General features: G+C 41.8%; 1 protein-coding gene across 1 annotated transcript in view; it reads left to right on the forward strand.

The window, feature by feature from the left end:
* Positions 1-26,626, forward strand: part of ICA1L (islet cell autoantigen 1 like) — a 129,351-nt gene that overhangs the window by 46,884 nt on the left and 55,841 nt on the right. Inside the window, exon 6 of the mRNA XM_053713267.1 lies at positions 3,761-3,886. Within this exon, the coding sequence (XP_053569242.1) occupies positions 3,761-3,886 (126 nt within the window). The remainder of the gene's footprint in view (positions 1-3,760; positions 3,887-26,626) is intronic.

Raw genomic sequence — 26,626 nt, forward strand, 5'->3', positions numbered from 1 at the left:
CACTACCCTATCAATAAAATAATTAAATAAACTACCTACAATTACCTACAATTAACCTAACACTACACTATCAATAAATTAATTAAACACAATTGCTACAAATAAATAAAATTAAATAAACTATCTAAAGTACAAAAAATAAAAAAGAACTAAGTTACAGAAAATAATAAAATATTTACAAACATAAGAAAAATATTACAACAATTTTAAACTAATTACACCTACTCTAAGCCCCCTAATAAAATAACAAAGCCCCCCAAAATAAAAAATTCCCTACCCTATTCTAAAATACAAATATTACAAGCTCTTTTACCTTACCAGCCCTGAACAGGGCCCTTTGCGGGGCATGCCCCAAGAATTTCAGCTCTTTTGCCTGTAAAAAAAAACATACTATACCCCCCCCCCAACATTACAACCCACCACCCACATACCCCTAATCTAACCGAAACCCCCCTTAAATAAACCTAACACTACCCCCCTGATGATCTTCCTACCTTGTCTTCACCATGCCAGGTTCACCGATCCGTCCTGGCTCCAAGATCTTCATCCAAGCCAAGCGGGGGCTAGACATCCACTGAAGAAGTCCAGAAGAGGGTCCAAAGTCTTCCTCCTATCCGGCAAGAAGAGGACATCCGGACCGGCAAACATCTTCTCCAAGCGGCATCTTCTATCTTCTTCCATCCGATGACGACCGGCTCCATCTTGAAGACCTCCAGCGCGGATCCATCCTCTTCTTCCGACGACTAGACGACGAATGACGGTTCCTTTAAGGGACGTCATCCAAGATGGCGTCCCTCGAATTCCGATTGGCTGATAGGATTCTATCAGCCAATCGGAATTAAGGTAGGAATTTTCTGATTGGCTGATGGAATCAGCCAATCAGAATATAGTTCAATCCGATTGGCTGATCCAATCAGCCAATCAGATTGAGCTCGCATTCTATTGGCTGTTCCGATCAGCCAATAGAATGCGAGCTCAATCTGATTGGCTGATTGGATCAGCCAATCGGATTGAACTATATTCTGATTGGCTGATTCCATCAGCCAATCAGAAAATTCCTACCTTAATTCCGATTGGCTGATAGAATCCTATCAGCCAATCGGAATTCGAGGGACGCCATCTTGGATGACGTCCCTTAAAGGAACCGTCATTCGTCGTCTAGTCGTCGGAAGAAGAGGATGGATCCGCGCTGGAGGTCTTCAAGATGGAGCCGGTCGTCATCGGATGGAAGAAGATAGAAGATGCCGCTTGGAGAAGATGTTTGCCGGTCCGGATGTCCTCTTCTTGCCGGATAGGAGGAGACTTTGGACCCTCTTCTGGACTTCTTCAGTGGATGTCTAGCCCCCGCTTGGCTTGGATGAAGATCTTGGAGCCAGGACGGATCGGTGAACCTGGCATGGTGAAGACAAGGTAGGAAGATCATCAGGGGGGTAGTGTTAGGTTTATTTAAGGGGGGTTTGGGTTAGATTAGGGGTATGTGGGTGGTGGGTTGTAATGTTGGGGGGGGGGTATAGTATGTTTTTTTTTACAGGCAAAAGAGCTGAAATTCTTGGGGCATGCCCCGCAAAGGGCCCTGTTCAGGGCTGGTAAGGTAAAAGAGCTTGTAATATTTGTATTTTAGAATAGGGTAGGGAATTTTTTATTTTGGGGGGCTTTGTTATTTTATTAGGGGGCTTAGAGTAGGTGTAATTAGTTTAAAATTGTTGTAATATTTTTCTTATGTTTGTAAATATTTTATTATTTTCTGTAACTTAGTTCTTTTTTATTTTTTGTACTTTAGATAGTTTATTTAATTTTATTTATTTGTAGCAATTGTGTTTAATTAATTTATTGATAGTGTAGTGTTAGGTTAATTGTAGGTAATTGTAGGTAGTTTATTTAATTATTTTATTGATAGGGTAGTGTTAGGTTTAATTATATCTTAGGTTAGGATTTATTTTACAGGTAAATTTGTAATTATTTTAACTAGGTAACTATTAAATAGTTCTTAACTATTTAATAGCTATTGTACCTGGTTAAAATAATTACAAAGTTGCCTGTAAAATAAATATTAATCCTAAAATAGGTATAATATAATTATAATTTATATTGTAGCTATATTAGGATGTATTTTACAGGTAAGTATTTAGCTTTAAATAGGAATTATTTATTTAATAAGAGTTAATTTATTTCGTTAGATAAAAATTATATTTAACTTAGGGGGGTGTTAGTGTTAGGGTTAGACTTAGCTTTAGGGGTTAATACATTTATTAGAATAGCGGTGAGCTCCGGTCGGAAGATTAGGGGTTAATAATTGAAGGTAGGTGTCGGCGATGTTAGGGAGGGCAGATTAGGGGTTAATACTATTTATGATAGGGTTAGTGAGGCGGATTAGGGGTTAATAACTTTATTATAGTAGCGCTCAGGTCCGCTCGGCAGATTAGGGGTTAATAAGTGTAGGTAGGTGTCGGCGACGTTGTGGGGGGCAGATTAGGGGTTAATAAATATAACATAGGGGTCGGCGATGTTAGGGGTAGCAGATTAGGGGTACATAGGGATAACGTAGGTGGCGGCGATTTGCGGTCGGAAGATTAGGGGTTAATTATTTTAAGTAGCTTGCGGCGACGTTGTGGGGGGCAAGTTAGGGGTTAATAGATATAATACAGGGGTCGGCGGTGTTAGGGGCAGCAGATTAGGGGTACATAAGTATAACGTAGGTGGCGGTCGGCAGATTAGGGGTTAAAAATTTTAATCGAGTGGTGGCGATGTGGGGGGACCTCGGTTTAGGGGTACATAGGTAGTTTATGGGTGTTAGTGTACTTTAGGGTACAGTAGTTAAGAGCTTTATAAACCGGCGTTAGCCAGAAAGCTCTTAACTCCTGCTATTTTCAGGCGGCTGGAATCTTGTCGTTAGAGCTCTAATGCTCACTGCAGAAACGACTCTAAATACCAGCGTTAGAAAGATCCCATTGAAAAGATAGGCTACGCAAATGGCGTAGGGGGATCTGCGGTATGGAAAAGTCGCGGCTGAAAAGTGAGCGTTAGACCCTTTAATCACTGACTCCAAATACCAGCGGGCGCCCAAAACCAGCGTTAGGAGCCTCTAACGCTGGTTTTGACGGCTACCGCCGAACTCTAAATCTAGCCGTAAGAGTTAACAGAGAGGGAGTGGAAGAAAATTTAGGAAAGTATTTTAAACATGTGTTAATATTTCTGTTCTTGCCTTCTTCCTAGCTTTCTTTGGCATGCCTTTTTTTATTATTATTTATTATTATTATTATATTTATTTATTTTTGTTATCAGAACAAATTTACATATTTTGTATTCTTTAGTGCCATGTAGTATTAACCTTTTCTGTGATTTTATCCTATCCTCTTCTTCTTTATGAATGAATCCTTGATAAGCCTGCACTCTACTTTAATGCTTTTCTAATAGCAAATGTGTCCACACCTTGTCTTCCAGAGAGAGGGTGCGTCACATTGGGTAGCTAAAAGTGTAAATACAGCAGCTAGTCCGAATAGCACTAATTTATTATCTGATGCGATAACAAGCCATAATATTTTCCCAATAAACTGGTTAGGTAATATTATAAAAAAAAAATAATAATTACATACTTTCTGCTGATAATACCATATGCCATCCAAATATTAGTTTGTTTTTGTTAATACTAAAATAGTGATCCCTGTTCACTAATTTAGTATTAAACAAAGACAAACTAAAATTGGGTTTGTATGGTTTAAATCAGACCCTATTTTATTTGGCACTTGTATTCTATCTTTAGGTGCAGCTGCAGGTCAGAAACTCTAAGACCCAGTTTGATATGATGAAAATGAATGTGTGCCAAAAAGTGGATCTTCTAGGAGCCAGCCGCTGCAATCTGCTGTCTCATTCACTAGCTACCTACCAGGTAATAAAGAGGTATTTAAAATAAACTGTTATTGAAAGTAAAATGTCTACACTATCTTGCAGTATCTTGTACTAAGACAATGATTCTTTTAATAATGTTTATTAATAACTGGGACATTACATTCACACATTATTGCAAAATGTTAAGGCAAGTATCATAATGTAATAATGTAACACAATCATTATATTGTGTAGGCTAACTGAATATAGAATATAATATATAATACAGTATATCTATTAATGAGGTGAGAGAAAAAAAAAACATTATCCTGGTCGTTACAAACTAATCCAGTTCTCAAGAATGGTCACGAACAGACATGCACCTAGGCAGAGGCGTAACTAGAAACCACAGGGCCCAGGTGCAATAATCTAAGAAGGGCCCCCCCAAAGAAAAAAAAAAGTGAATTTGATACATATAATTTCTCTTGTAAGGTGTATCCAGTCCACGGATCATCCATTACTTGTGGGATATTCTCCTTCCCAACAGGAAGTTGCAAGAGGATCACCCACAGCAGAGCTGCTATATAGCTCCTCCCCTAACTGTCATATCCAGTCATTCTCTTGCAACTCTCAACAAGCATGGAGGTAGTAAGAGGAAAGTGGTGAAATGTAGTTGTTATCTTGCTTCAATCAAAAGTTTATTTTTAAATGGTACCGGAGTTGTACTATTTTGTCCCAGGCAGAAAAATAGAAGAATCTGCCTGTGATTTCTATGATCTTAGCAGGTTGTAACTAAGATCCATTGCTGTTCTCACACATGACTGAAGAGAGAGGTAACTTCAGCGGGGGAATGGCGTACAGGTTATCCTGCTATGAGGTATGTGCAGTTAAGATTTTTTCTAGAAGATGTGAATGCTAGAAAATGCTGCTGATACCAAATTTATGTAAGGTAAGCCTGAATACAGTGATTTAATAGCGACTGGTATCATGCTTACTTTCTGAGGTAATACTCTTTTATATTTACAATATAAAACGTTTGTTGGCATGTTTAAACGTTTTTATATATACTTTGGTGATAAAACTTTATTGGGGCCTAGTTTTTTCCACATGGCTGGCTTAAATTTGCCTAGAAACAGTTTCCTGAGGCTTTCCACTGTGTTACTATGAGTGGGAGGGGCCTAATTTAGCGCTTTTTTGCGCAGTAACTTTTAAAGACTGAGACATCCAGCTTCCTCCAGGAGTCCCCTGAATGCTAAAGGACATCTCTAAAGGGCTCTTAGGCTTTCCAAAATCGTTTGTTGGGGAAGGTAGGCCCACAGCAAGGTGTGACTGTTAAAAAACGTTTATCGTTTTTTTTATCTGTTTTTTGAACTAAGGGGTTAATCATCCATTTGCAAGTGGGTGCAATGCTCTGTTAACTTATTATACACACTGTAAAAATGTTGTTTAATTTACTGCCTTTTTTCACTGTTTTTCAAATTCTGACAAAATTTTTTTCTCTTAAAGGCACAGTACCGTTTCTTATATTTGCTTGTTAACTTGATTTAAAGTGTTTTCCAAGCTTGCTAGTCTCATTGCTAGTCTGTACAAACATGTCTGACATAGAAGAAACTCCTTGTTCATTATGTTTAAAAGCCATGGTGGAACCCCCTCTTAGAATGTGTACCAAATGTACTGATTTCACTTTAAGCAATAAAGATCATATTCTGTCTTTAAAAAATTTATCACCAGAGGAATCTGACGAGGGGGAAGTTATGCCGACTAACTCTCCCCACGTGTCAGATCCTTTGACTCCCGCTCAAGGGACTCACGCTCAAATGGCGCCAAGTACATCCAGGGCGCCCATAGCGTTTACTTTACAAGACATGGCGGCAGTCATGGATAATACACTGTCAGCGGTATTAGCCAGACTACCTGAATTTAGAGGAAAGCGAGATAGCTCTGGAGTTAGACGAAATACAGAGCATACTGACGCTTTAAGAGCTATGTCTGATACTGCCTCACAATATGCAGAAGCTGAAGAACGAGAGCTTCTTTCTGTGGGTGATGTTTCTGACTCAGGGAAGATGATGCAACCTGATTCTGATATTTCTACATTTAAATTTAAGCTTGAACACCTCCGCGTGTTACTCAGGGAGGTTTTAGCTGTTCTGAATGACTGTGATACAATTGCAGTGCCAGAGAAATTGTGTAGACTGGATAAATACTATGCAGTGCCGGTGTGCACTGATGTTTTTCCAATACCTAAAAGGTTTACAGAAATTATTACTAAGGAATGGGATAGACCAGGTGTGCCGTTCTCTCCCCCTCCTATTTTTAGAAAAATGTTTCCAATAGACGCCACCACACGGAACTTATGGCAGACAGTTCCTAAGGTGGAGGGAGCAGTTTCTACTCTAGCAAAGCCTACTACTATCCCTGTCGAGGACAGTTGTGCTTTCTTAGATCCAATGGATCAAAAGTTAGAGGGTTACCTTAAGAAAATGTTTATTCAACAAGGTTTTATCCTACAGCCCCTTGCATGCATTGCTCCTGTCACTGCTGCTGCGGCGTTCTGGTTTGAGTCTCTGGAAGAGGCTTTACAGGTAGCGACTCCATTGGATGACATACTTGACAAGCTTAGAGCACTTAAGCTAGCCAATTCTTTTGTTTCTGATGCCATTGTTCATTTGACTAAACTAACGGCTAAGAATTCTGGTTTTGCTATCCAGGCGCGCAGAGCGCTATGGCTTAAATCATGGTCAGCTGACGTTACTTCAAAGTCTAAGCTGCTTAACATTCCCTTCAAGGGGCAGACCCTATTCGGGCCTGGTTTGAAGGAGATCATTTCTGATATCACTGGAGGAAAAGGTCATGCCCTTCCTCAGGATAGGTCCAAATCAAGGGCCAAACAGTCTAATTTTCGTGCCTTTCGAAACTTCAAGGCAAGTGCGGCATCAACTTCCTCTAATGCAAAACAAGAGGGAACTTTTGCTCAGTCCAAGATGGTCTGGAGACCTAACCAGGCCTGGAACAAAGGTAAGCAGGCCAAAAAGCCTGCTGCTGCCTCTAAGACAGCATGAAGGAACGGCCCCCTATCCGGTAACGGATCTAGTAGGGGGCAGACTTTCTCTCTTCGCCCAGGCGTGGGCAAGAGATGTCCAGGATCCCTGGGCGTTGGAAATTATATCCCAGGGATATCTTCTGGACTTCAAGGCTTCCCCCCCAAAAGGGAGATTTCACCTTTCACAATTATCTGCAAACCAGATAAAGAGAGAGGCATTCTTACACTGTGTACAAGACCTCCTAGTTATGGGAGTGATCCATCCAGTTCCAAAGGAGGAACAGGGACGGGGATTTTACTCAAATCTGTTTGTGGTTCCCAAAAAAGAGGGAACCTTCAGACCAATTTTGGATCTAAAGATCTTAAACAAATTCCTCAGAGTTCCATCATTCAAGATGGAGACTATTCGTACCATCCTACCTATGATCCAGGAGGGTCAATACACGACTACAGTGGATTTAAAGGATGCTTATCTTCACATTCCGATACACAAAGATCATCATCGGTTTCTCAGGTTTGCCTTCCTAGACAGGCATTACCAGTTTGTAGCTCTTCCCTTTGGGTTAGCTACAGCCCCAATAATTTTTACGAAGGTTCTGGGGTCGCTTCTGGCAGTTCTAAGGCCGCAGGGCATAGCAGTGGCCCCTTATTTAGACGACATCCTGATTCAGGCGTCAAACTTCCAAATTGCCAAGTCTCATACGGACATAGTGTTGGCATTTCTGAGGTCGCATGGGTGGAAGGTGAACGAGGAAAAGAGTTCTCTATCCCCCCTCACAAGAGTTTCCTTCCTAGGGACTCTGATAGATTCTGTAGAAATGAAAATTTACCTGATGGAGTCCAGGTTATCAAAACTTCTAAATTCCTGCCGTGTTCTTTATTCCATTCCTCGCCCTTCGGTGGCTCAGTGCATGGAAGTAATCGGCTTAATGGTAGCGGCAATGGACATAGTGCCGTTTGCACGCCCACATCTCAGACCGCTGCAACTCTGCATGCTCAGTCAGTGGAATGGGGATTACACAGATTTGTCCCCTCTACTAAATCTGGATCAAGAGACCAGGGATTCTCTTCTCTGGTGGCTATCTCGGGTCCATTTGTCCAAAGGTATGACCTTTCGCAGGCCAGATTGGACAATTGTAACGACAGATGCCAGCCTTCTAGGTTGGGGTGCAGTCTGGAACTCCCTGAAGGCTCAGGGATCGTGGACTCCAATAAATATTCTGGAACTGAGAGTGATATTCAATTCTCTTCAGGCTTGGCCTCAGTTAGCAATTCTGAGGTTCATCAGATTTCAGTCGGACAACATCACGACTGTGGCTTACATTAACCATCAAGGGGGAACAAGGAGTTCCCTAGCGATGTTAGAAGTCTCAAAGATAATTCGCTGGGCAGAGATTCACTCTTGCCACCTATCAGCTATCCATATCCCAGGTGTAGAGAACTGGGAGGCGGATTTTCTAAGTCGTCAGACTTTTCATCCGGGGGAGTGGGAACTCCATCCGGAGGTGTTTGCACAATTGATTCATCGTTGGGGCAAACCAGAACTGGATCTCATGGCGTCTCGCCAGAACGCCAAGCTTCCTTATTACAGATCCAGGTCCAGGGACCCCAAGGCAACGCTGATAGATGCTCTAGCAGCGCCTTGGTCCTTCAACCTGGCTTATGTGTTTCCACCGTTTCCTCTGCTCCCTCGTCTGATTGCCAAAATCAAGCAGGAAAGAGCATCTGTGATCTTGATAGGGCCTGCGTGGCCACGCAGGACTTGGTATGCAGATCTGGTGGACATGCCATCCTTTCCACCATGGACTCTGCCGCTGAGACAGGACCTTCTACTTCAAGGTCCTTTCAACCATCCAAATCTAATTTCTCTGAGGCTGACTGCCTGGAGATTGAACGCTTGATTTTATCAAAGCGTGGTTTCTCCGAGTCAGTCATTGATACCTTAATTCAGGCACGAAAGCCTGTCACCAGGAAGATCTATCATAAGATATGGCGTAAATATCTTTATTGGTGTCAATCCAAGGGCTACTCATGGAGTAAGGTCAGGATTCCCAGGATATTATCTTTTCTCCAAGAAGGATTGGAAAAAGGATTGTCGGCTAGTTCCTTAAAGGGACAGATTTCTGCACTATCTATTCTTTTGCACAAGCATCTGGCGGATGTCCCAGACGTTCAGGCATTTTGTCAGGCTTTAGTTAGAATCAAGCCTGTGTTTAAACCTGTTGCTCCACCTTGGAGCTTAAAGTTCTTCAGGGGGTTCCGTTTGAACCTCTTCATTCCATAGATATCAAACTTTTATCTTGGAAAGTTCCTTTTTTCGTAGCTATTTCCTCGGCTCGTAGAGTTTCCGAGTTATCTGCCTTACAATGTGATTCTCCTTATCTGATCTTCCATGCAGATAAGGTAGTTCTGCGTACCAAACCTGGGTTTTTACCTAAGGTGGCATCTAATAAGAATATCAATCAAGAGATTGTTGTTCCGTCTTTGTGTCCTAATCCTTCTTCAAAGAAGGAACGTCTATTACACAATCTGGACGTGGTTCGTGCTTTAAAGTTTTACTTACAAGCTACTAAAGATTTTCGCCAAACATCTGCTTTGTTTGTTGTCTACTCTGGACAGAGGAGAGGTCAAAAGGCTTCGGCAACCTCTATTTCTTTTTGGTTAAGAAGCATAATCCGCTTAGCCTATGAGACTGCTGGCCAGCAGCCTCCAGAAAGGATTACAGCTCATTCTACTAGAGCTGTGGCTTCCACATGGGCCTTTAAAAATGAGGCTTCTGTTGAACAGATTTGCAAGGCGGCGACTTGGTCTTCGCTTCATACTTTTTCAAAATTCTACAAATTTGATACTTTTGCTTCTTCGGAGGCTATTTTTGGGAGAGAGGTTTTACAGGCAGCGGTACCTGCCTTGTCCCTCCCTTCATCCGTGTACTTTAGCTTTGGTCAGGGGCGAAACTACAGGGGGTGCAGAGGTCGCAGGTGCGACTGGGCCCCTGAGGGTGGGGGCCCAGCTTAAAAAAAATAAAATAAATAAAAATTTATAAAAAAATGTTTTTAATAAAAAACGTTAACCTACCACTGCCTGCACTGATATCATGTGAGTGTGACATGACTACAGGGGTTAGTGTTTCTGTTTTACCCATTGGTGTTTGTGTGTGTGTGTGTGTGTATTTATGCATGTATGTTTGTGGAACCAGCAAATTACAGACCTTGTTACTACAGCATTGGTGGGGCAGGGGGTGAACAGTGTCATTATACAGTACCACTATATACAGTATGGGGGGTGGACCATGTCACTGACTACTGTGGTCACTTGATAAAGTACTGGGCGGGTAGGGTCAGGCCAGCCATCTCACCGGCAGATTACAGACTGTGTCACTAACTTACTACCTCCTTTTGCAGACACGTAATCTGATTCACATTTTTTTTCTGTGTTAAATGTAAAAAAAAAAAAATGTATTAAATTCACCTTTGTTTTGGAGGGGGGAGGGGCGGTGGGGGGCCCCTTCTTAGATTCTTGCACCTGGGCCCAAGGGTTTCTAGTTACGCCTCTGGCTTTGGTATTGGTATCCCACAAGTAATGGATGATCCGTGGACTGGATACACCTTACAAGAGAAAACATAATTTATGCTTACCTGATAAATTTATTTATCTTGTGGTGTATCCAGTCCACGGCCCGCCCTGTCATTTTAAGGCAGGTATCTTTTAATTTTAAACTACAGTCACCACTGCACCCTATGGTTTCTCCTTTCTCTGCTTGTTTTCGGTCGAATGACTGGATATGGCAGTTAGGGGAGGAGCTATATAGCAGCTCTGCTGTGGGTGATCCTCTTGCAACTTCCTGTTGGGAAGGAGAATATCCCACAAGTAATGGATGATCCGTGGACTGGATACACTTATCAGGTAAGCATAAATTATGTTTTTGTTTTTGTTTTTAAAACATTTAATACAGAAAAAAATGTGAATCCGATTACATGTCTGCAAAAGGAGGTACCCTGTGCCCACAGTCTGTAAGATGGTCTGACCCCCACCCCTATTACTGTATATAGTGACACTGTTTAACCCACAAGTACTGTATATAGTGAGTTAGTGACACAGTCTGTATTCTGCCGGTGAGATGGTTGGCCTGACCCTACCCGCCCCAGTACTTTATAAAGTGACATAGTCCAGCCCCCGTACTGTATATGGTGGTACTGTATAGTGACACTGTTTACCCCCTCCCCCATGCTGTTGTTAACAAGGTCTGTAATTTGCTGGTTCCACAAACATATACACACACATACATACATACATGCACGTACACACATAAATAAATACATACATACATACATACATACATACACATATATATATATATATATATATATATATATATAATACATACATACATACATACATACATACATACATACACACACACACACACACACACACACACACACACACACACACACACACACATATATATATATATATATATATATATATATATATATATATATATATATATATATATATATATATATATATATATATATATATATATGTATGTATGTGTATATGTTTGTGGAACCAGCAAATTACAGACCTTGTTAACAACAGCATGGGGGAGGGGGTAAACAGTGTCACTATACAGTACCACCATATACAGTACGGGGGCTGGACTATGTCACTATATATATACATACATACATACATACACACACACACACACACACACACACACACACACACAGACCAATGGGTAAAACAGAAACACTAACCCCTGTAGTCAGACACTAGTGAAGCATCATGTCACACTCGCATGATATCAGTGCAGGCAGTGGCAGGTCAACGTTTTTCATTTAAAAAAAAAAATTAAGCTGGGCCCCCACCCTTGGGGGCACAGTCGCAACTGCGACCTCTGCAACCCCTGTAGTTTCACCCCTGCTCCTAGGGCCTATCTTAGGGAGATGATGTCCGACAATATCAATAAATCTCCCCATAATCTCAGCTACCTCTTATCTTTTCTCACTGAATATAATCCAGGGATTCCCATGTCAAGAGGGAAATATATTTTATCTAATATCAATGAAGTGGTACTGGCCATCTCTTAAAAATACTTTATTATTTGTAAATGCGAAATTTGGAGCAGAAGAGTTCCAGTATTTTGCAGTACATAAGCAAGTTGCTGTACATATTATCCGGAGTAGTTAAGAAGTCCTCTCATGGGCTATATAACAATGCTACTTGAGAAGTGATAAGACTTATTTAGATATTTGTATCCAATATATTTTAATATGTGGACAATCCCACCACATATGGAGGTAGGAACCTCTCTCTTTACACCATATAAAGCATTCAGGATTGGATCAGCATTGTTGTTGTTTTGTGATTGCCAATTATCTAGGGTTAAATACCACCTATATAAGACCTTAACAATTTTTTGTTGGAGATTTGCTCCTGTAGTGAAGCAGATCAATCCTGAACAATACAATCTAAACATAAATCCTCATCTCATTTCTCCATAAAGCCTAATTTAGTGGATGGAGTTAAGTACAGGATTAAAGCCCTCAATAACGCCTTTTAATCTTGTGTTCCCTAAGAATATAAAGTCTAGATAATGTGTCTTTATTTTTGTGTGAGCCCAGTGCATCATTGACACGTGCACATAATTGAAAATATTGGAGCCAAGAAGAAGAACCTAACTGTTCTATTTTTCAATATTGTGAATAAGTCAAGAAAGCCTGCTTTTTAAACATATCAGCAATAAGCTACAGTCCTTTGTTTGCCCAGATATCCTGAGTCTTGGAATCTACAGTGACATCAAAAGTAATTAAAGGGATACTAAACCAAATTTTTTTTCTTTCATGATTCAGATAGAGCATGAGATTTTAAGCACCTTTCTAATTTACTCCTATTATCATTTTTTTCTTTGTTCTCATGCTAGCTTGATTTGAAAAAGCAGTACTGTAAGCTTTAGAGCCAGACCATTTTCTGTTCAGCACCTGGGTAGCACTTGCTGATTTGTGGCTAAATGTAGCAAACCAATCAGCCAGCGCTACCTAGGTGCTGAACTAAGAATGGGCCGGCTCCTAACCTTTCATTACTGCTTTTTCAAATCAAGATAATGAGAACAAAGAAAAATTGATAATAGGAGTAAATTAGAAAGTTGCTTAAAATTGCATGCTCTATCTGAATCATGGAAGAAAAGATTTTGGGGTTAGTATCCCTTTAAGGGGGTAGCTTTTAAGCAGTTATTTTTTAGATTAAACCTCTTTGGCAGACTATACCAAATAGATAGCAAATTATGTATGGCAGTAAAAAAACTCACACACTGGAGGTCTATTTAAAGGAACAGTCAAAAATAACTGTCATGAGATGCAGGACACAGCAATGATGGTACAACTCTATTTTATTGAAGATCATAACAATACACATCTAGTCAGGTTGATTGTACTAAACTAACTGCGACACAGACACCGGACCTAAGCCCCGCCCACAAACTAGTGACATCACATCCTGCTCTCATCACATCTTCCCCTTTTTCAAAGGCAAAGCATACATTTGCATATAATAAATAACAAGGTACACCAACAGGGTATACAACAACATTTTTGTTTTTGAACATTATAAAAACGGATAGATTAGAAAACATGAACAAATAAATTACATCCTGATTTGGACATTGGGGTAGACTACCCTAGTCCACAGTGACCATGGGATTATTCTGCCCATACTTCCGGTCACTGTTCTAGCTAAAGTCAGTCCCTGTATCGGGCCGGAAGTTTCACCACTCGTCCGCTTGATGTAACTTTGCATGAACTGTCCTCTGATACAGAAGATGGTGAACAAGAGTCTGCTGGAGGCAAAGATATATCCCCGCTGTGATCTTGCTGAGGGGAAGGCACCTCTCTTAGAACAGGGGATCCCACCGGCGGTGGTACTGAGGTATCCGGTTCCAGACTCTCAGGTACAGGCTGAAGATGTCTTCGGTTACGGCGTGTAACCGTCCCTCCCTCTGTAAGGACTGTGTAAGACCTTGGTTCTGGAGAGTGGCCCACTACCGTAGCAGGCGTCTTCCATTTCTTCTCATCATCCAGTTTAATTCTGACACTTTGGCCCACTTTCAGTTCCTGTAAAGGCCTGACAGAATGTCTCCTGTCGTAGAAGAAACGATAACCCTTTTTGGCCTCTTCATCCCTCCTAAGGACTTTGTCCCGAGGAACAGGGCCAGGCGGCTTGAAGACACCCACTGAGGGTAAAGTGGTGCGAATCTGGCGTCCTAGCATCAGTTGTGCCGGGCTAAACCCGGTGGCTTAAATGGGCGTCGCCCTGTATGACAAGAGGGCTAGGTACGGCTCAGATTGCTTTAGAATGAATTTTGTTGTTTGAACTGCCCTTTCAGCCATTCCGTTGGCCTGCGGATAATGTGGACTTGACGTGGAATGTACAAAATCATATTCCCTGCTGAAAGCACTGAACTCTGTAGAAGCGAACTGCATACCATTATCACTCACCAGCTCCATTGGAATGCCCCAGCGGGCGAACAAGCTCTTCAGGCGAATGATAACGGCCTGACTTGTGATATCATTCAGGGGTGCAATTTCCAAATACCTGGAATAGTAGTCGATCACAACAAGAAACTTTTTCCCGTGCAGTTCACACAAATCAACAGCTATTTTCTGCCACGGCCCCGCAGGCAGCGGAGTAGACATCAAGGGCTCCCTTCTCTGAGTAGGCCGGCGTTCCCGGCAAAAGGCACATTTAGACACGTGATTTGCAATGTCGGAGCTGATCCCAGGCCACCACACGGCTGTAGCTGCCCTTTCTCTGCACTTTGTAATGCCTAAGTGGCCATCGTGAATCCTGTTTAACATCTCTTTCCTCATGCTGACAGGAATCACAATGCGGTCTTGGAACAGCACCAACCCCTCCAGCTCCGTGAGCTGCGACCTCTCTGGCTGGTAAGCATTTAAAGACATCCAGGCTGCCCGGCTCTCGGGCCATCCTTCTTTTATGTACCTTATAACTTCTTGCAGATCTGTGTCCAAATATGTGTCTTTCTTTATCTCTTCCAGTTTCCTTGAAGAAATGGACTTAGAGGCCAGAACTGAATCAACATACACTTTCACATCCGATTCCGTAGAGGATTCTTCAGCAGCAGCCAGAGGGAGCCTGGATAGTGTATCTGCCACAACCAGTTGTTTCCCCGGCACATGCACTGCCTGAACATTGAACCTGAGCAGTCTCATTAAAAGTCTCTGGCATCTCAAAGGTGTTTTGTCAATGTCATAAGAATTGATTAGAGGGACTAGCGGTTTGTGGTCAGTTTCCAGACTAAATTTCTCCAAACCCACTAGATAACGCTGAAAGCGCTCACAGGCCCAAACTGCAGCCAGGCACTCTTTCTCAATTTGGGCGTATTTTGACTCCGCAGCCGTCAGTGTGCGGGAACAGTAGGCGATAGGCTGTAGTTTGTTGTCATTCAGCTGCAGGAGTGCAGCCCCCAACCCATAACTGCTTGCATCGGCACTAACCACAGTCTTTTTTTGAAGGGTCGTAGAACCCCAGCACTGGGGCAGACCCCAGCAGGGACTTGGCATGCAGAAAAGCTTTTTCTTGTGAAGGTCCCCAGACCCAGGCAACGTCTTTCTTAAGCAACTCTGTGACAGGGTGTAAAACTGTTGATAAATATGGAAGAAACTTGCCCACACAGTTTACAAGGCCCAATATCTGTCTCAGCTCATACACATCCGAAGGGCTTTTCATCTGTTCAATAGCACGAATTTTCTCGGGGTCTGGCTTGATGCCATCCCCGTTGATGATATGCCCAAAGTAGCATAATGACATTTTTCTTTATTCAGCTTCAGCCCAGACTCTTTGATAGCCTGTAGCACACAACTTAAACGCTGATCATGCTCCTCCACTGTAGACCCATACACTAGAATGTCGTCCATGACGACCGCTGTGCCCACGTGGTCACTCAGGAGAGAACTCATTTCCCTTTGAAAGATTTCAGGAGCGGAGGATATCCCAAAGGGGAGTCTGCAGAAGCAGAACTGACCTAACGGTGTGATAAAGGTAGTCAGTTTGCGGCACTTTGGATCCAGGGGGATCTGCCAAAAGCCGCTAGAAGCGTCTAATGTGGAAAAGAACTTTGCCCCAGCCAACTTTGGAGCTATATCTTCTAATGTCAGCAGCACAAATCTCTCTCTCTTTACTGCTTCATTCAACCTTTTCAGGTCCACACAGATGCGCACCTTTCCGTTTTTCTTTGCAACTGGAACAATGGGGGCACACCAATCAGTTGCTTCAACAACCTCTTCAATAACCCCCATAGACTTCATGCGCATAAGCTCTTTCTCCACTTGAGGCATGAGCGGGAACGGGATTCTACGAGGGGTAGAAATACTGTATGGGACTGCGTCACTTTTAAGTGCTATACGGACAGGTTTGCAGTTCAGTAGGCCCAACTCGCCAAACATATCTTCGGAAATCTCATTCACTCTGGCCACGAGGCCCAAGTCACAGGCTGCTTTTCTGTTTAATAAACACACTGACCTCGGATCACATGCACCCACATGGTAAACTTCCTTTGCTTGTACTCACAGCTGGCAAGAAATTTCCCCACACAATCAATGCGGCCACCAGGACTATGGACATTTGTAGTAACCTTCGCCAGCTGGGGCTGTCGAGGCAGTTTCATAAATTCAGCAAAAGACATTACAGTGATATCTGCTCCTGTGTCAATCTTAAAATCAACTTTGGCTCCCATTACAGTAAAAGTAACTTTCCAATCTTCCTCTGAGCTTGTCCGTTCCACAACAGACCCCATAAAAGACACTTCCTGACCCTCCTGGTCACTGTCCACCTGCATCTCCTTAATGTATTCAGTTTTACACACCACTTCAAAATGGCCTATTCTGTTGCATTTTCTGCACCTTCTATCTCTGGCCGGGCATATAGCACTCTGATCATGAGCCCGGTAGCACCGTGTGCATCGCCCATGTTGCGCCCATCCACTTCTAGGCCTTTCCAGTACTTTAGATCTACCGCTCACACTGTGCCTTTCACTAGCAGTTTTCCTAGACTGTTGTACTTCATCCACAATACTCTCAGACCTCAGATCAGCACTTTGCTTTTTCACCAGTTCACTCTGGCGGGCCATCCTAATAGCCCCGTCTAACGTTAAATCAGGCTCTAACTGCAGCTTCAGGGAGACTTCAGCATCTGCAATTCCAATAACTATTCTGTCTCTGATTTGCTCTTCTTTAGCAACACCAAACTCACAGAATTCAGCTAATTCATACAGGCTGTGCACAAATGACTCCACAGATTCTCCCACACGCTGATTACGTTTGTGAAAACAAGCTCTCTCATGAATCACATTTCTTTTGGGCACAAAGTGGGCACTGAGTTTATCCATAACTATATCAAAGTTAAATTCTTCCCCTTCTTGGAAAATAAAAGCATTGAACACTGGCTCCACATCTTTCCCCATAGAGTATAAAAGAGAATTGACTTGTACTTCACCACTCTCCTTGTTCAGTTTGGAAGCAATCCTGAAGTGCTGAAACCGCTGACGCCATGTGGGCCAAGCTGCAGGCTGAGAAAAGTCAAAAGGCTCAGGTGGGGTAAACTTTGACATTGCAATCGATCAGGAACAGAAGCGCAGTCCAGAACTTCTGACATCATGTCATGAGATGCAGGACATATGCAGGACACAGCAATGATGGTACAACTCTATTTTATTGAAGAGCATAACAATACACATCTAGTCAGGTTGATTGTACTAAACTAACTGCGACACAGACACCGAACCTAAGCCCCGCCCACAAACTAGTGACATCACATCCTGCTCTCATCACAATAACCTTTCATGAATCAGAGCAACATTAAAATTGTTATTGATTAAAAAGATAGATAACACCTTTACTACCCATTCCCCAGCTTTACACAACCTACATTGTTATATTAATACTTTATAACATTTAAACCTCTTAATTTCTGCCTGTTTCTAAGCCACTACAGACAGCCTCTTATCACATGCTTTTGTATTTGCTTTTCACAACATGAGACTGCTAGTTCATGTGTGCCATATAGATAACATTGTGTTCACGCCCGAGAAGTTATTTAAGAGTCAGCACAGCACTACAATGTAAGTCAATAGATAATAAATAAAAAGTCATGTGAGAAGATGCTTAGATACAAGGTAATCACAGAGGTAAAAAGTATGTTAAAGGGACAGTCTACTCCAATATTTGTTTTTGTTTAAAAGGATAGATAATCCCTTTATTACCCAGTCCCCTGTTTTGCATAACTAACACAGTTATATTAAAATACTTTCTTCTATAAGATACGAGTCCACAGATTCATCCTTTACTTGTGGGATATTATCCTCCTGCTAACAGGAAGTGGCAAAGAGCACCACAGCAGAGCTGTCTATATAGCTCCACCCCCCAGTCATTCTCTTTGCCTACTCTAAGTACTAGGAAGGGTAAAGTGAAAGAAGTGATAAAATGTTAGTTTTTATTTTCTTCAAGCAAGAATTTTTGTATTTTAAATGGTACCGGTGTGTACTATTTACTCTCAGGCAGCAGATGGATGAAGACTTCTGCCTGGAGGCTGATGATCTTAGCATTTGTCACTAAGATCCAGTGCAGTTCCCACAGAATGGCTGAGGAGTACAAGAAACTTCAGTGTGAGGAACGTTTTCATGCTTTATAGCAGTGAGGTATGTTCAGTCAATTTTTCTGGAGAGACTGTGGTATTTAAAAATGGCTGACAGTATCCCCATGAGGGTAAGGGTAAGCAGTAATCCTAACAGAAGAGGGGTATTACTAAGCTTGCATATAGGGGCTCATAGAAAATGGTTGACACTGAGTGAATGTTTGTGGGCAAACGTTTATTTAACTGGGAGTGCTGATAACGTTTTTGAAGCTTTATTAGAGGGTACACTTGGCTTCTTTTTTAGGTTAAAGAACCCATATGGCTAGTTTCAGACCGCTCTGGTGCGGTTCATTTGGGCTGCAAAACATTGACTGAGATGGGCGGAGCCTATTTTCGCGCCTCAGTTGCGCACTTGTATTTGCAGAGCAAGCAGCAAGCTCCAACTCCTGTGGGCCCTTGTGGAAGTGTTGGGCCAAATCGAAGCTTTAACCCCATTTTTCCAATCCCTGATAGGCGCCACAGCAGGGCTGTGGCGAGGTGCAGGAGGTGTTTTTTCCGTATTTAGGCCTTATTAATTATCCGTTTTTTCACTATAAAGGGTTAACTGTTCCTTTCCTTGTGGGGCAATCTTAGCTGCATATTTTGAATATTCATGCAAAAAATTGAAACGATTTGATTATTTTTAAGCTGTTTTGCAGAACGTGTATGCTTTTTTTTCTCTTAAAGGCGCAGTACCGTTTTTTAAGATTGTTATTTTTTCACTAATTAAGCCTGTTTGTGTCAAGCGTGTTTGTCATTACTAGCCTGTTTAACATGTCTGACATTGAGGAAAGCCAATGTTCAATGTGTTTGGAAGCCATTGTGGAACCCCCACTTAAAATGTGTCCCTCATGCACTGAAAGGGCAATTAATTGCAAAAAACATATTTTAGCTGATAAAAGTATGTTGCAGGATGATTCTCAGTCAGAAGGGAATTGGGTTATGCCATCTAATTCTCCCCAAGTGTCACAACCATTAACGCCCGCACAAGCGACGCCAAGTACTTCTAGTGCGTCTAATTCTTTCACCCTGCCAGATATGGCCGCAGTTATGAATGCTACCTTCACAGAGGTGGTATTTAAGCTGCCTGGGTTGCAGGGGAAGCGCAGTAGGTCCAGTGTGAGAGTTAATGCTGAGCCCTCTGACTCTTTATTAGCCATCTCCGATGTACCCTCACAATGTTCTGAGTTGGGGGTGAGGGATTTGCTGTCTGAGGGAGAGATTTCTGATTCAGGAAAGATGTTCCCTCAGACAGATTCAGATATGACGGCTTCTAAATTTAAGCTAGAGCACCTCCGCCTGTTGCTTAGGGAGGTTTTAGCGACTCTGGATAATTGTGACCCTATTGTAGTTCCACCAGAGAAATTGTGTAAAATGGATAGATATCTAGAGGTTCCTGCTTACACTAATGTTTTTCCGGTCCCTAAGAGGATTTCGGACATTGTTACAAGGGATTGGAATAGACCAGGTATTCCCTTTTCTCCGCCTCCTACTTTTAAGAAAATGTTTCCCATATCAGACACCATTCGGGATTCGTGGCAGGTTGAGGGAGCTATTTCTACCCTGGCTAAGCGTACAACTATACCTATTGAGGACAGTTGTGCTTTCAAAGATCCTATGGATAAAAAATTAGAGGGTCTTCTAAAGAAAATATTTATTCATCAGGGTTTTCTTCTGCAACCTATAGCTTGCATTGTTCTTGTAACTACTGCAGCTGCGTTTCGGTCCGAGGCTCTAGAGGAGGCTCTTCAGGTTGAGACCCCATAAGATGATATTCTGGATAGAATTAGGGCTCTTAAGCTAGCTAATTCTTTCATTACAGATGCCGCTTTTCAACTGGCTAAATTAGCGGCAAAGAATTCAGGTTTTGCCATTTTAGCGCGTAGAGTCCTGGTCTGCTGACGTATCATCAAAATCTAAGCTTTTAGCCATCCCTTTTAAGGGTAAGACCCATTCGGGCCTGAACTGAAAGAGATCATTTCAGACATCACTGGAGGAAAAGGCCATGCTCTTCCTCAGGATAAGACAAATAAGATGAGGACCAAACAAAATAATTTTCGTTGCTTTTTAAACTTCAAAGGTGGTCCCTCTACCTCTTCCCCTGCTGCAAAGCAGGAGGGGAATTTTGCTCAATCCAAGTCAGTCTGGAGACCTAACCAAACTTGGAACAAGGGTAAACAGGTCAAGAAGCCCACTGCTGCCACCAAGACAGCATGAAGGGGCAGCCCCCGATCCGAGACCGGATCGAGTAGGGGGCAGACTTTCTCTCTTTGCTCAGGCTTGGGCAAGAGATGTTCAGGACTCCTGGGCTTTAGAAATCGTGCCCCATGGATGTATCTTCTAGATTTCAAGGATTCTCCTCCAAGGGGGAGATTCCATCTTTCTCGATTGTCTGTAAACCAGACAAAAAAGAGAGGCGTTCTTACGCTGTGTAGAAGACCTACATACCATGGGAGTAATCTGCCCAGTTCCAAAAACAGAACAGGGGCAGGGGTTTTACTCCAATCTGTTTGTGGTTCCCAAGAAAGAGGGAACCTTCAGACCAATTTTAGATCTCAAAATCCTAAACAAATTCCTCAGGGTCCCATCTTTCAAGATGGAGACCATTCGGACTATTTTACCAATGATCCAGGAGGGTCAATATATGACCACCGTGGATTTAAAGGATGCGTATCTGCACATCCCTATCCACAAAGATCATCACCAGTTCCTCAGGTTCGCTTTTCTGGACAAGCATTACCAGTTTGTGGTTCTTCCCTTCGGGTTGGCCACAGCTCCCAGAATTTTCACGAAGGTGCTAGGGTCCCTTCTGGCAGTTCTAAGGCCGCGGGGCATAGCAGTGGCGCCTTATCTAGACAATATCTTAATTCAGGCGTCAACTTACCAACTAGCCAAATCTCTCACACGAACATCGTGTTGGCTTTTCTAAGATCTCACAGGTGGAAGGTGAACGTAAAAAAGAGTTCACTAATCCCCCTCACAAGGGTTCCATTCCTGGGAACTCTGATAGATTCGGTAGACATGAAAATTTTTCTGACGGAGGTCAGGAAATCAAAGATTTTAACCACCGCCAAACTCTTCATTCCATTCCTTGGCCATCTGTGGCTCATTGTATGGAGGTAATTGGACTAATGGTAGCAGCAATGGACATAGTTCCGTTTGCTCGCTTGCATCTCAGACCACTGCAACTATGCATGCTCAATCAGTGGAATGGGGATTATGCAAATTTATCTCCTCAGATAAATCTGGATCAAGAGACCAGGGATTCTTTTCTTTGGTGGTTGTCACAGGATCATCTGTCCCAGGGAATGTGTTTCCGCAGGCCAGCATGGGTCATAGTGACGACGGATGCCAGCCTATTGGGCTGGGGTGCAGTCTGGAATTCCCTGAAAGCACAGGGTATGTGGACTCAGGAGGAGGCTCTCCTCCCGATAAATATTCTAGAACTGAGAGCGATATTCAATCCGCTTCAGGCGTGGCCTCAGCTGCCTTTGGCCAGATTCATTAGATTCCAGTCAGACAATATCACGACTGTAGCATATATCAATCATCAGGGGGGAACAAAGAGTTCTCTAGCGATGATAGAGGTTACCAAAATAATTCGATGGGCAGAGGCTCACTCTTGCCATCTATCAGCAATCTATATCCCAGGAGTGGAGAACTGGGAAGCGGATTTTCTAAGTCATCAGACTTTTCATCCGGGGGAGTGGGAACTTCATCCAGAGGTGTTTGCACAATTGATTCATCAATGGGGCACACCAGAATTGGATCTGATGGCATCTAGTCAGAATGCCAAACTTCCTTGTTACGGGTCCAGATCAAGGGATCCTCAAGCAGTACTGATAGATGCTCTAGCAGTACCTTGGTCATTCAACCTGGCTTATGTGTTTCCACCATTTCCTCTCCTTCCTCGTCTGATCACCAGAATCAAACATGAGAGAGCTTCAGTGATTTTGATAGCACCTGCGTGGCCACGCAGGACTTGGTATGCAGATCTGGTGGACATGTCATCTCTGCCACCATGGACTCTGCCACTGAGACAGGACCTTCTCATTCAGGGTCCGTTCCAACATCCAAATATAGTTTCTCTGCTGCTGACTGCCTGGAGATTGAACGCTTGATTTTATCCAAGCGGGGCTTCTTGGAGTCGGTCATAGATACCTTGATTCAGGCTTGAAAGCCTGTCACTAGGAAAATGTATCATAAGATATGGCGTAAATATCTTTATTGGTGCGAATCCAAAGGCTACTCATGGAGTAAGATCAGGATTCCTAGGATTTTGTCCTTTCTCCAAGAAGGATTGGAGAAGGGGTTATCAGCTAGTTCCTTAAAAGGACAGATATCTGCTTTGTCAATTTTACTGCACAAGCGTCTGGCAGATGTTCCAGACGTTCAGTCGTTCTGTCAGGCTTTAGTTAGAATCAAGCCTGTGTTTAAACCTGTTGCTCCGCCATGGAGTTTGAATTTAGTTCTTAAAGTTCTTCAAGGGGTTCCGTTTGAACCTATGCATTCCATAGATATTAAACTTCTATCTTGGAAAGTTCTGTTATTAGTTGCTATCTCTTCGGCTTGAAGAGTTTCTGAACTATCTGCATTGCAATGCGACTCGCCTTATCGTGTTTTTCATGCTAATAAGGTGGTTTTGCGTACCAAACCTGGATTCCTTCCTAAGGTTGTTACTAATAAGAATATTAATCGGGAAATTGTTGTTCCTTCCCTGTGTCCTAATCCTTCCTCTAAGAAGGAGCGTCTTTTGCACAATTTGGACGTGGTTCGTGCCTTGAAGTTTTACTTGCAAGCGACGAAAGATTTTCGTCAAACATCTTCTCTGTTTGTTGTCTATTCTGGAAAACGTAGAGGTCAAAAAGCTACAGCTACCTCTCTTTCTTTTTGGCTGAAAAGCATCATCCGTTTGGCATACGAGACTGCTGGACAGCAGCCTCCTGAAAGAATTACAGCTCCCTCTACTAGAGCGGTGTCTTCCACATGGGCTTTTAAAAATGATGCTTCTGTTGAACAGATTTGTAAGGCTGCGACTTGGTCTTCACTTCATACTTTTTCCAAATTTTACTAATTTGATACTTTTGCTTCTTCGGAGGCTATTTTTGGGAGAAAAGTTCTTCAAGCAGTGGTTCCTTCTGTTTAGCCATCTGTCTTGTCTCTCCCTTTCATCCGTGTCCTGTAGCTTTGGTATTGTATCCCACAAGTAAAGAATGAATCAGTGGACTCGTCATCGTCGTATCTTATAGAAGAAAAGTAAATTTATGCTTACCTGATAAATTAATTTCTTCTATGATACGACGAGTCCACGGCCCGCCCTGTCAATTTTAGACAGATTATATTTTTTTTTATTCAAAACTTCAGTCACCTCTGCACCTTTTAGTTTCTCCTTTTTCTTCCTGTACCTTCGGTCGAATGACTGGGGGTTGGAGCTATGGGAGGAGCTATATAGACAGCTCTGCTGTGGTGCTCTTTGCCACTTCCTGTTAACAGGAGGATAATATCCCACAAGTAAACGAGTCCACGGATTCATCCTTTACTTGTGGGATATTATCCTCCTGTTAACAGGAAGTGGCAAAGAGCACCACAGCAGAGCTGTATATATAGCTCCTCCCATAGCTCCAACCCCCAGTCATTCGACCGAAGGTACAGGAAGAAAAAGGAGAAACTAAAAGGTGCAGAGGTGACTGAAGTTTTGAATAAAAAAAAATATAATCTGTCTAAAATTGACAGGGCGGGCCGTGGACTCGTCGTATCATAGAAGAAATTAATTTATCAGGTAAGCATAAATTAACTTTTTTACCTCTGTGATTACCTTGTATCTAAACCTCTGCAGACTACCCCCTATATCAGTTCTTTTGACAGACATGCATTTTAGCCAATCAGTGCCGACTCTTAAATAACGCCACGGGAGTGAGCACAATGTTATCTATATGGCACACATGAACTAGCTCTTTCTAAGTGTGAAAAACTGTCAAAATGCACTTAGGAGGCGTTTTTTTTACAGTTTAGAAATTCGTGTGAGCCTACCTAGGTTTAGCTTTCAGCAGAAAATACCTAGAGAACAAAGCAAATTTGATGATAAAAGTAAACTGGAAAGCTTTTTAAAATTGCATGTCCTATCTGAATCATGAAAGTTTAATTTTGAATAGACTAGACTGTCCCTTTATTATAACTGGGTTGGTTAAGCAAAACTGGGGACTGGATAATAAAGGGATTATCTATTTTTTTTCAAACAATAAAAATTGTATTGTAGAGTGTCTTTTTAAGCATCTTTCTAATTTTCTACTATTATCAATTTTTATTCACTCAAAACAACCTAAGCTTATATTCTTTTCTTTTCAAAGAAAGATACAAAGAAAACGAAGAAAATTTGATAATAGGAGTAAATTAGAAATGTGCTTAAAATCGCATGCTCTGTCTGAATCATGAGTTTAATTTTGACTAGACTATTCCTTTTAACTTTTGAGCTCACAGAAGTTTATATATCGGCCTAAAATTAATCATGGCCTCTACTAGCCACATCCAACTTAGGTCTCCAGAAGTGTAATTTCCATTCATAGTTTGAGCTAGACGGGCTGCTTAGAAATGAGAAACTAAACTTGGTACCGCCAGTCCACCATCTTTCTTATCTCTAACTATTGTTGTGTTTTTCATCTTTTGTTTCTTGGCATTCCAGATAAAGGGCATAATGTCTCTTTGCAATTCATGAGACTCCCCCACTCTTACCTGGATTGGTGATGGCCATGTATTGTTAAAGGGATAGAAAGGTGCATGGTGTATGAAATGGAAGCATTTTTATCATATAGTTCCAGAAGCAAAACTGCATACACACATGCTACGAGGGCTTGGGAACCAATATTAAAACATCACCCCAGCTCAGAGAGTCAGCATGGGCTTGTATGACATAAAACCCAAAATGTTTATTTCATGATTAAGATAGAACACACAATTTTAAACAACTTTGCAATTTACTACTATGATAACATTTTCTTTGTTTTATTGTTATCCTTTGTTAAACAACAAGAAGGTAAGTTTAGGAGCTTCAGTACTATTTTGCAGCAATGTTATACATTAGCGATAACACTAGATGGCAGCACTATTTCCTGTTATGTAGTGCTTCAGGGATGTGCAGGCTACCTATCTAGGTATCTCTTCAACAAAGAATAACATGAGAACCAAGCAAATTTAATAATAGAAGTAAATTGAAAACCTTTTTAAAAGTGTGTTATCTATCTGAATAATAAAAGAAAAAAAAATGGGTCTTCTGTCCTTTTACGTCTTCACAGGTGTAATACACACCACTGCCAACTCTCTGAACAGGCATGGTGTTTCAATCCTGGTGCACTGCCCTCACAGCATATGTGTATATGCCAGTGGAAAACAGTAATAACTTTTACTAGGTTTGTTTTTTTAGCTTTTTTTTATTTTTTGGGAACTATGTTGCAAAAATACTTAAATGTCAAATTGAAATGGACCTATGCACATTTCTATTCACCATTTTTTATCCCTTTTACTTTATGGAATGCATAAAACTGTTATAGCAATGCCAATGTTTTATGTTAATGTGTGGAAAAAAATGAAATGTCCACCCATGCCCAGACTAGATCAGGAGTCTGTCTGATTAAGTTACTTTAACCAATTCAATTTCAAATGGTAGGGATCTTGAAAAATACCAAGACCCCCCCTTTAAATAAAATAATAATAATAAAAAAAAAAAACTAATGCATATAATTTTTAACTATATTTTTTGTGGCCTTCTCATCTGCAATGACATATACATATAATAGTTGTATATTCTGAATCTGCTGGTCCAGCTGGAAAAAAAATTATATAATTTGTGTGGGCCACTCACTGGATTATGACTTCCAATAGTGTTTAAATGAAAGCAATAAAAAAAATCTCAATTAGCTTTGCACAGGGGTGTGCAAAATGCTTAGCAGTGAAGGGGGTTAATAGCCAGTCTAGTTTCCTTATGTAGTTCATAGCCCCTAAAAGTGGATGTATTTATACTAGAGAGTGTCGAAAACATAACAAATTTTTTATGTTAAAATATGGAATGTAGAA

The sequence above is a fragment of the Bombina bombina genome, chromosome 1, assembly GCF_027579735.1.
Source record: "Bombina bombina isolate aBomBom1 chromosome 1, aBomBom1.pri, whole genome shotgun sequence".
In the NCBI taxonomy this organism is placed as follows: domain Eukaryota; kingdom Metazoa; phylum Chordata; class Amphibia; order Anura; family Bombinatoridae; genus Bombina; species Bombina bombina.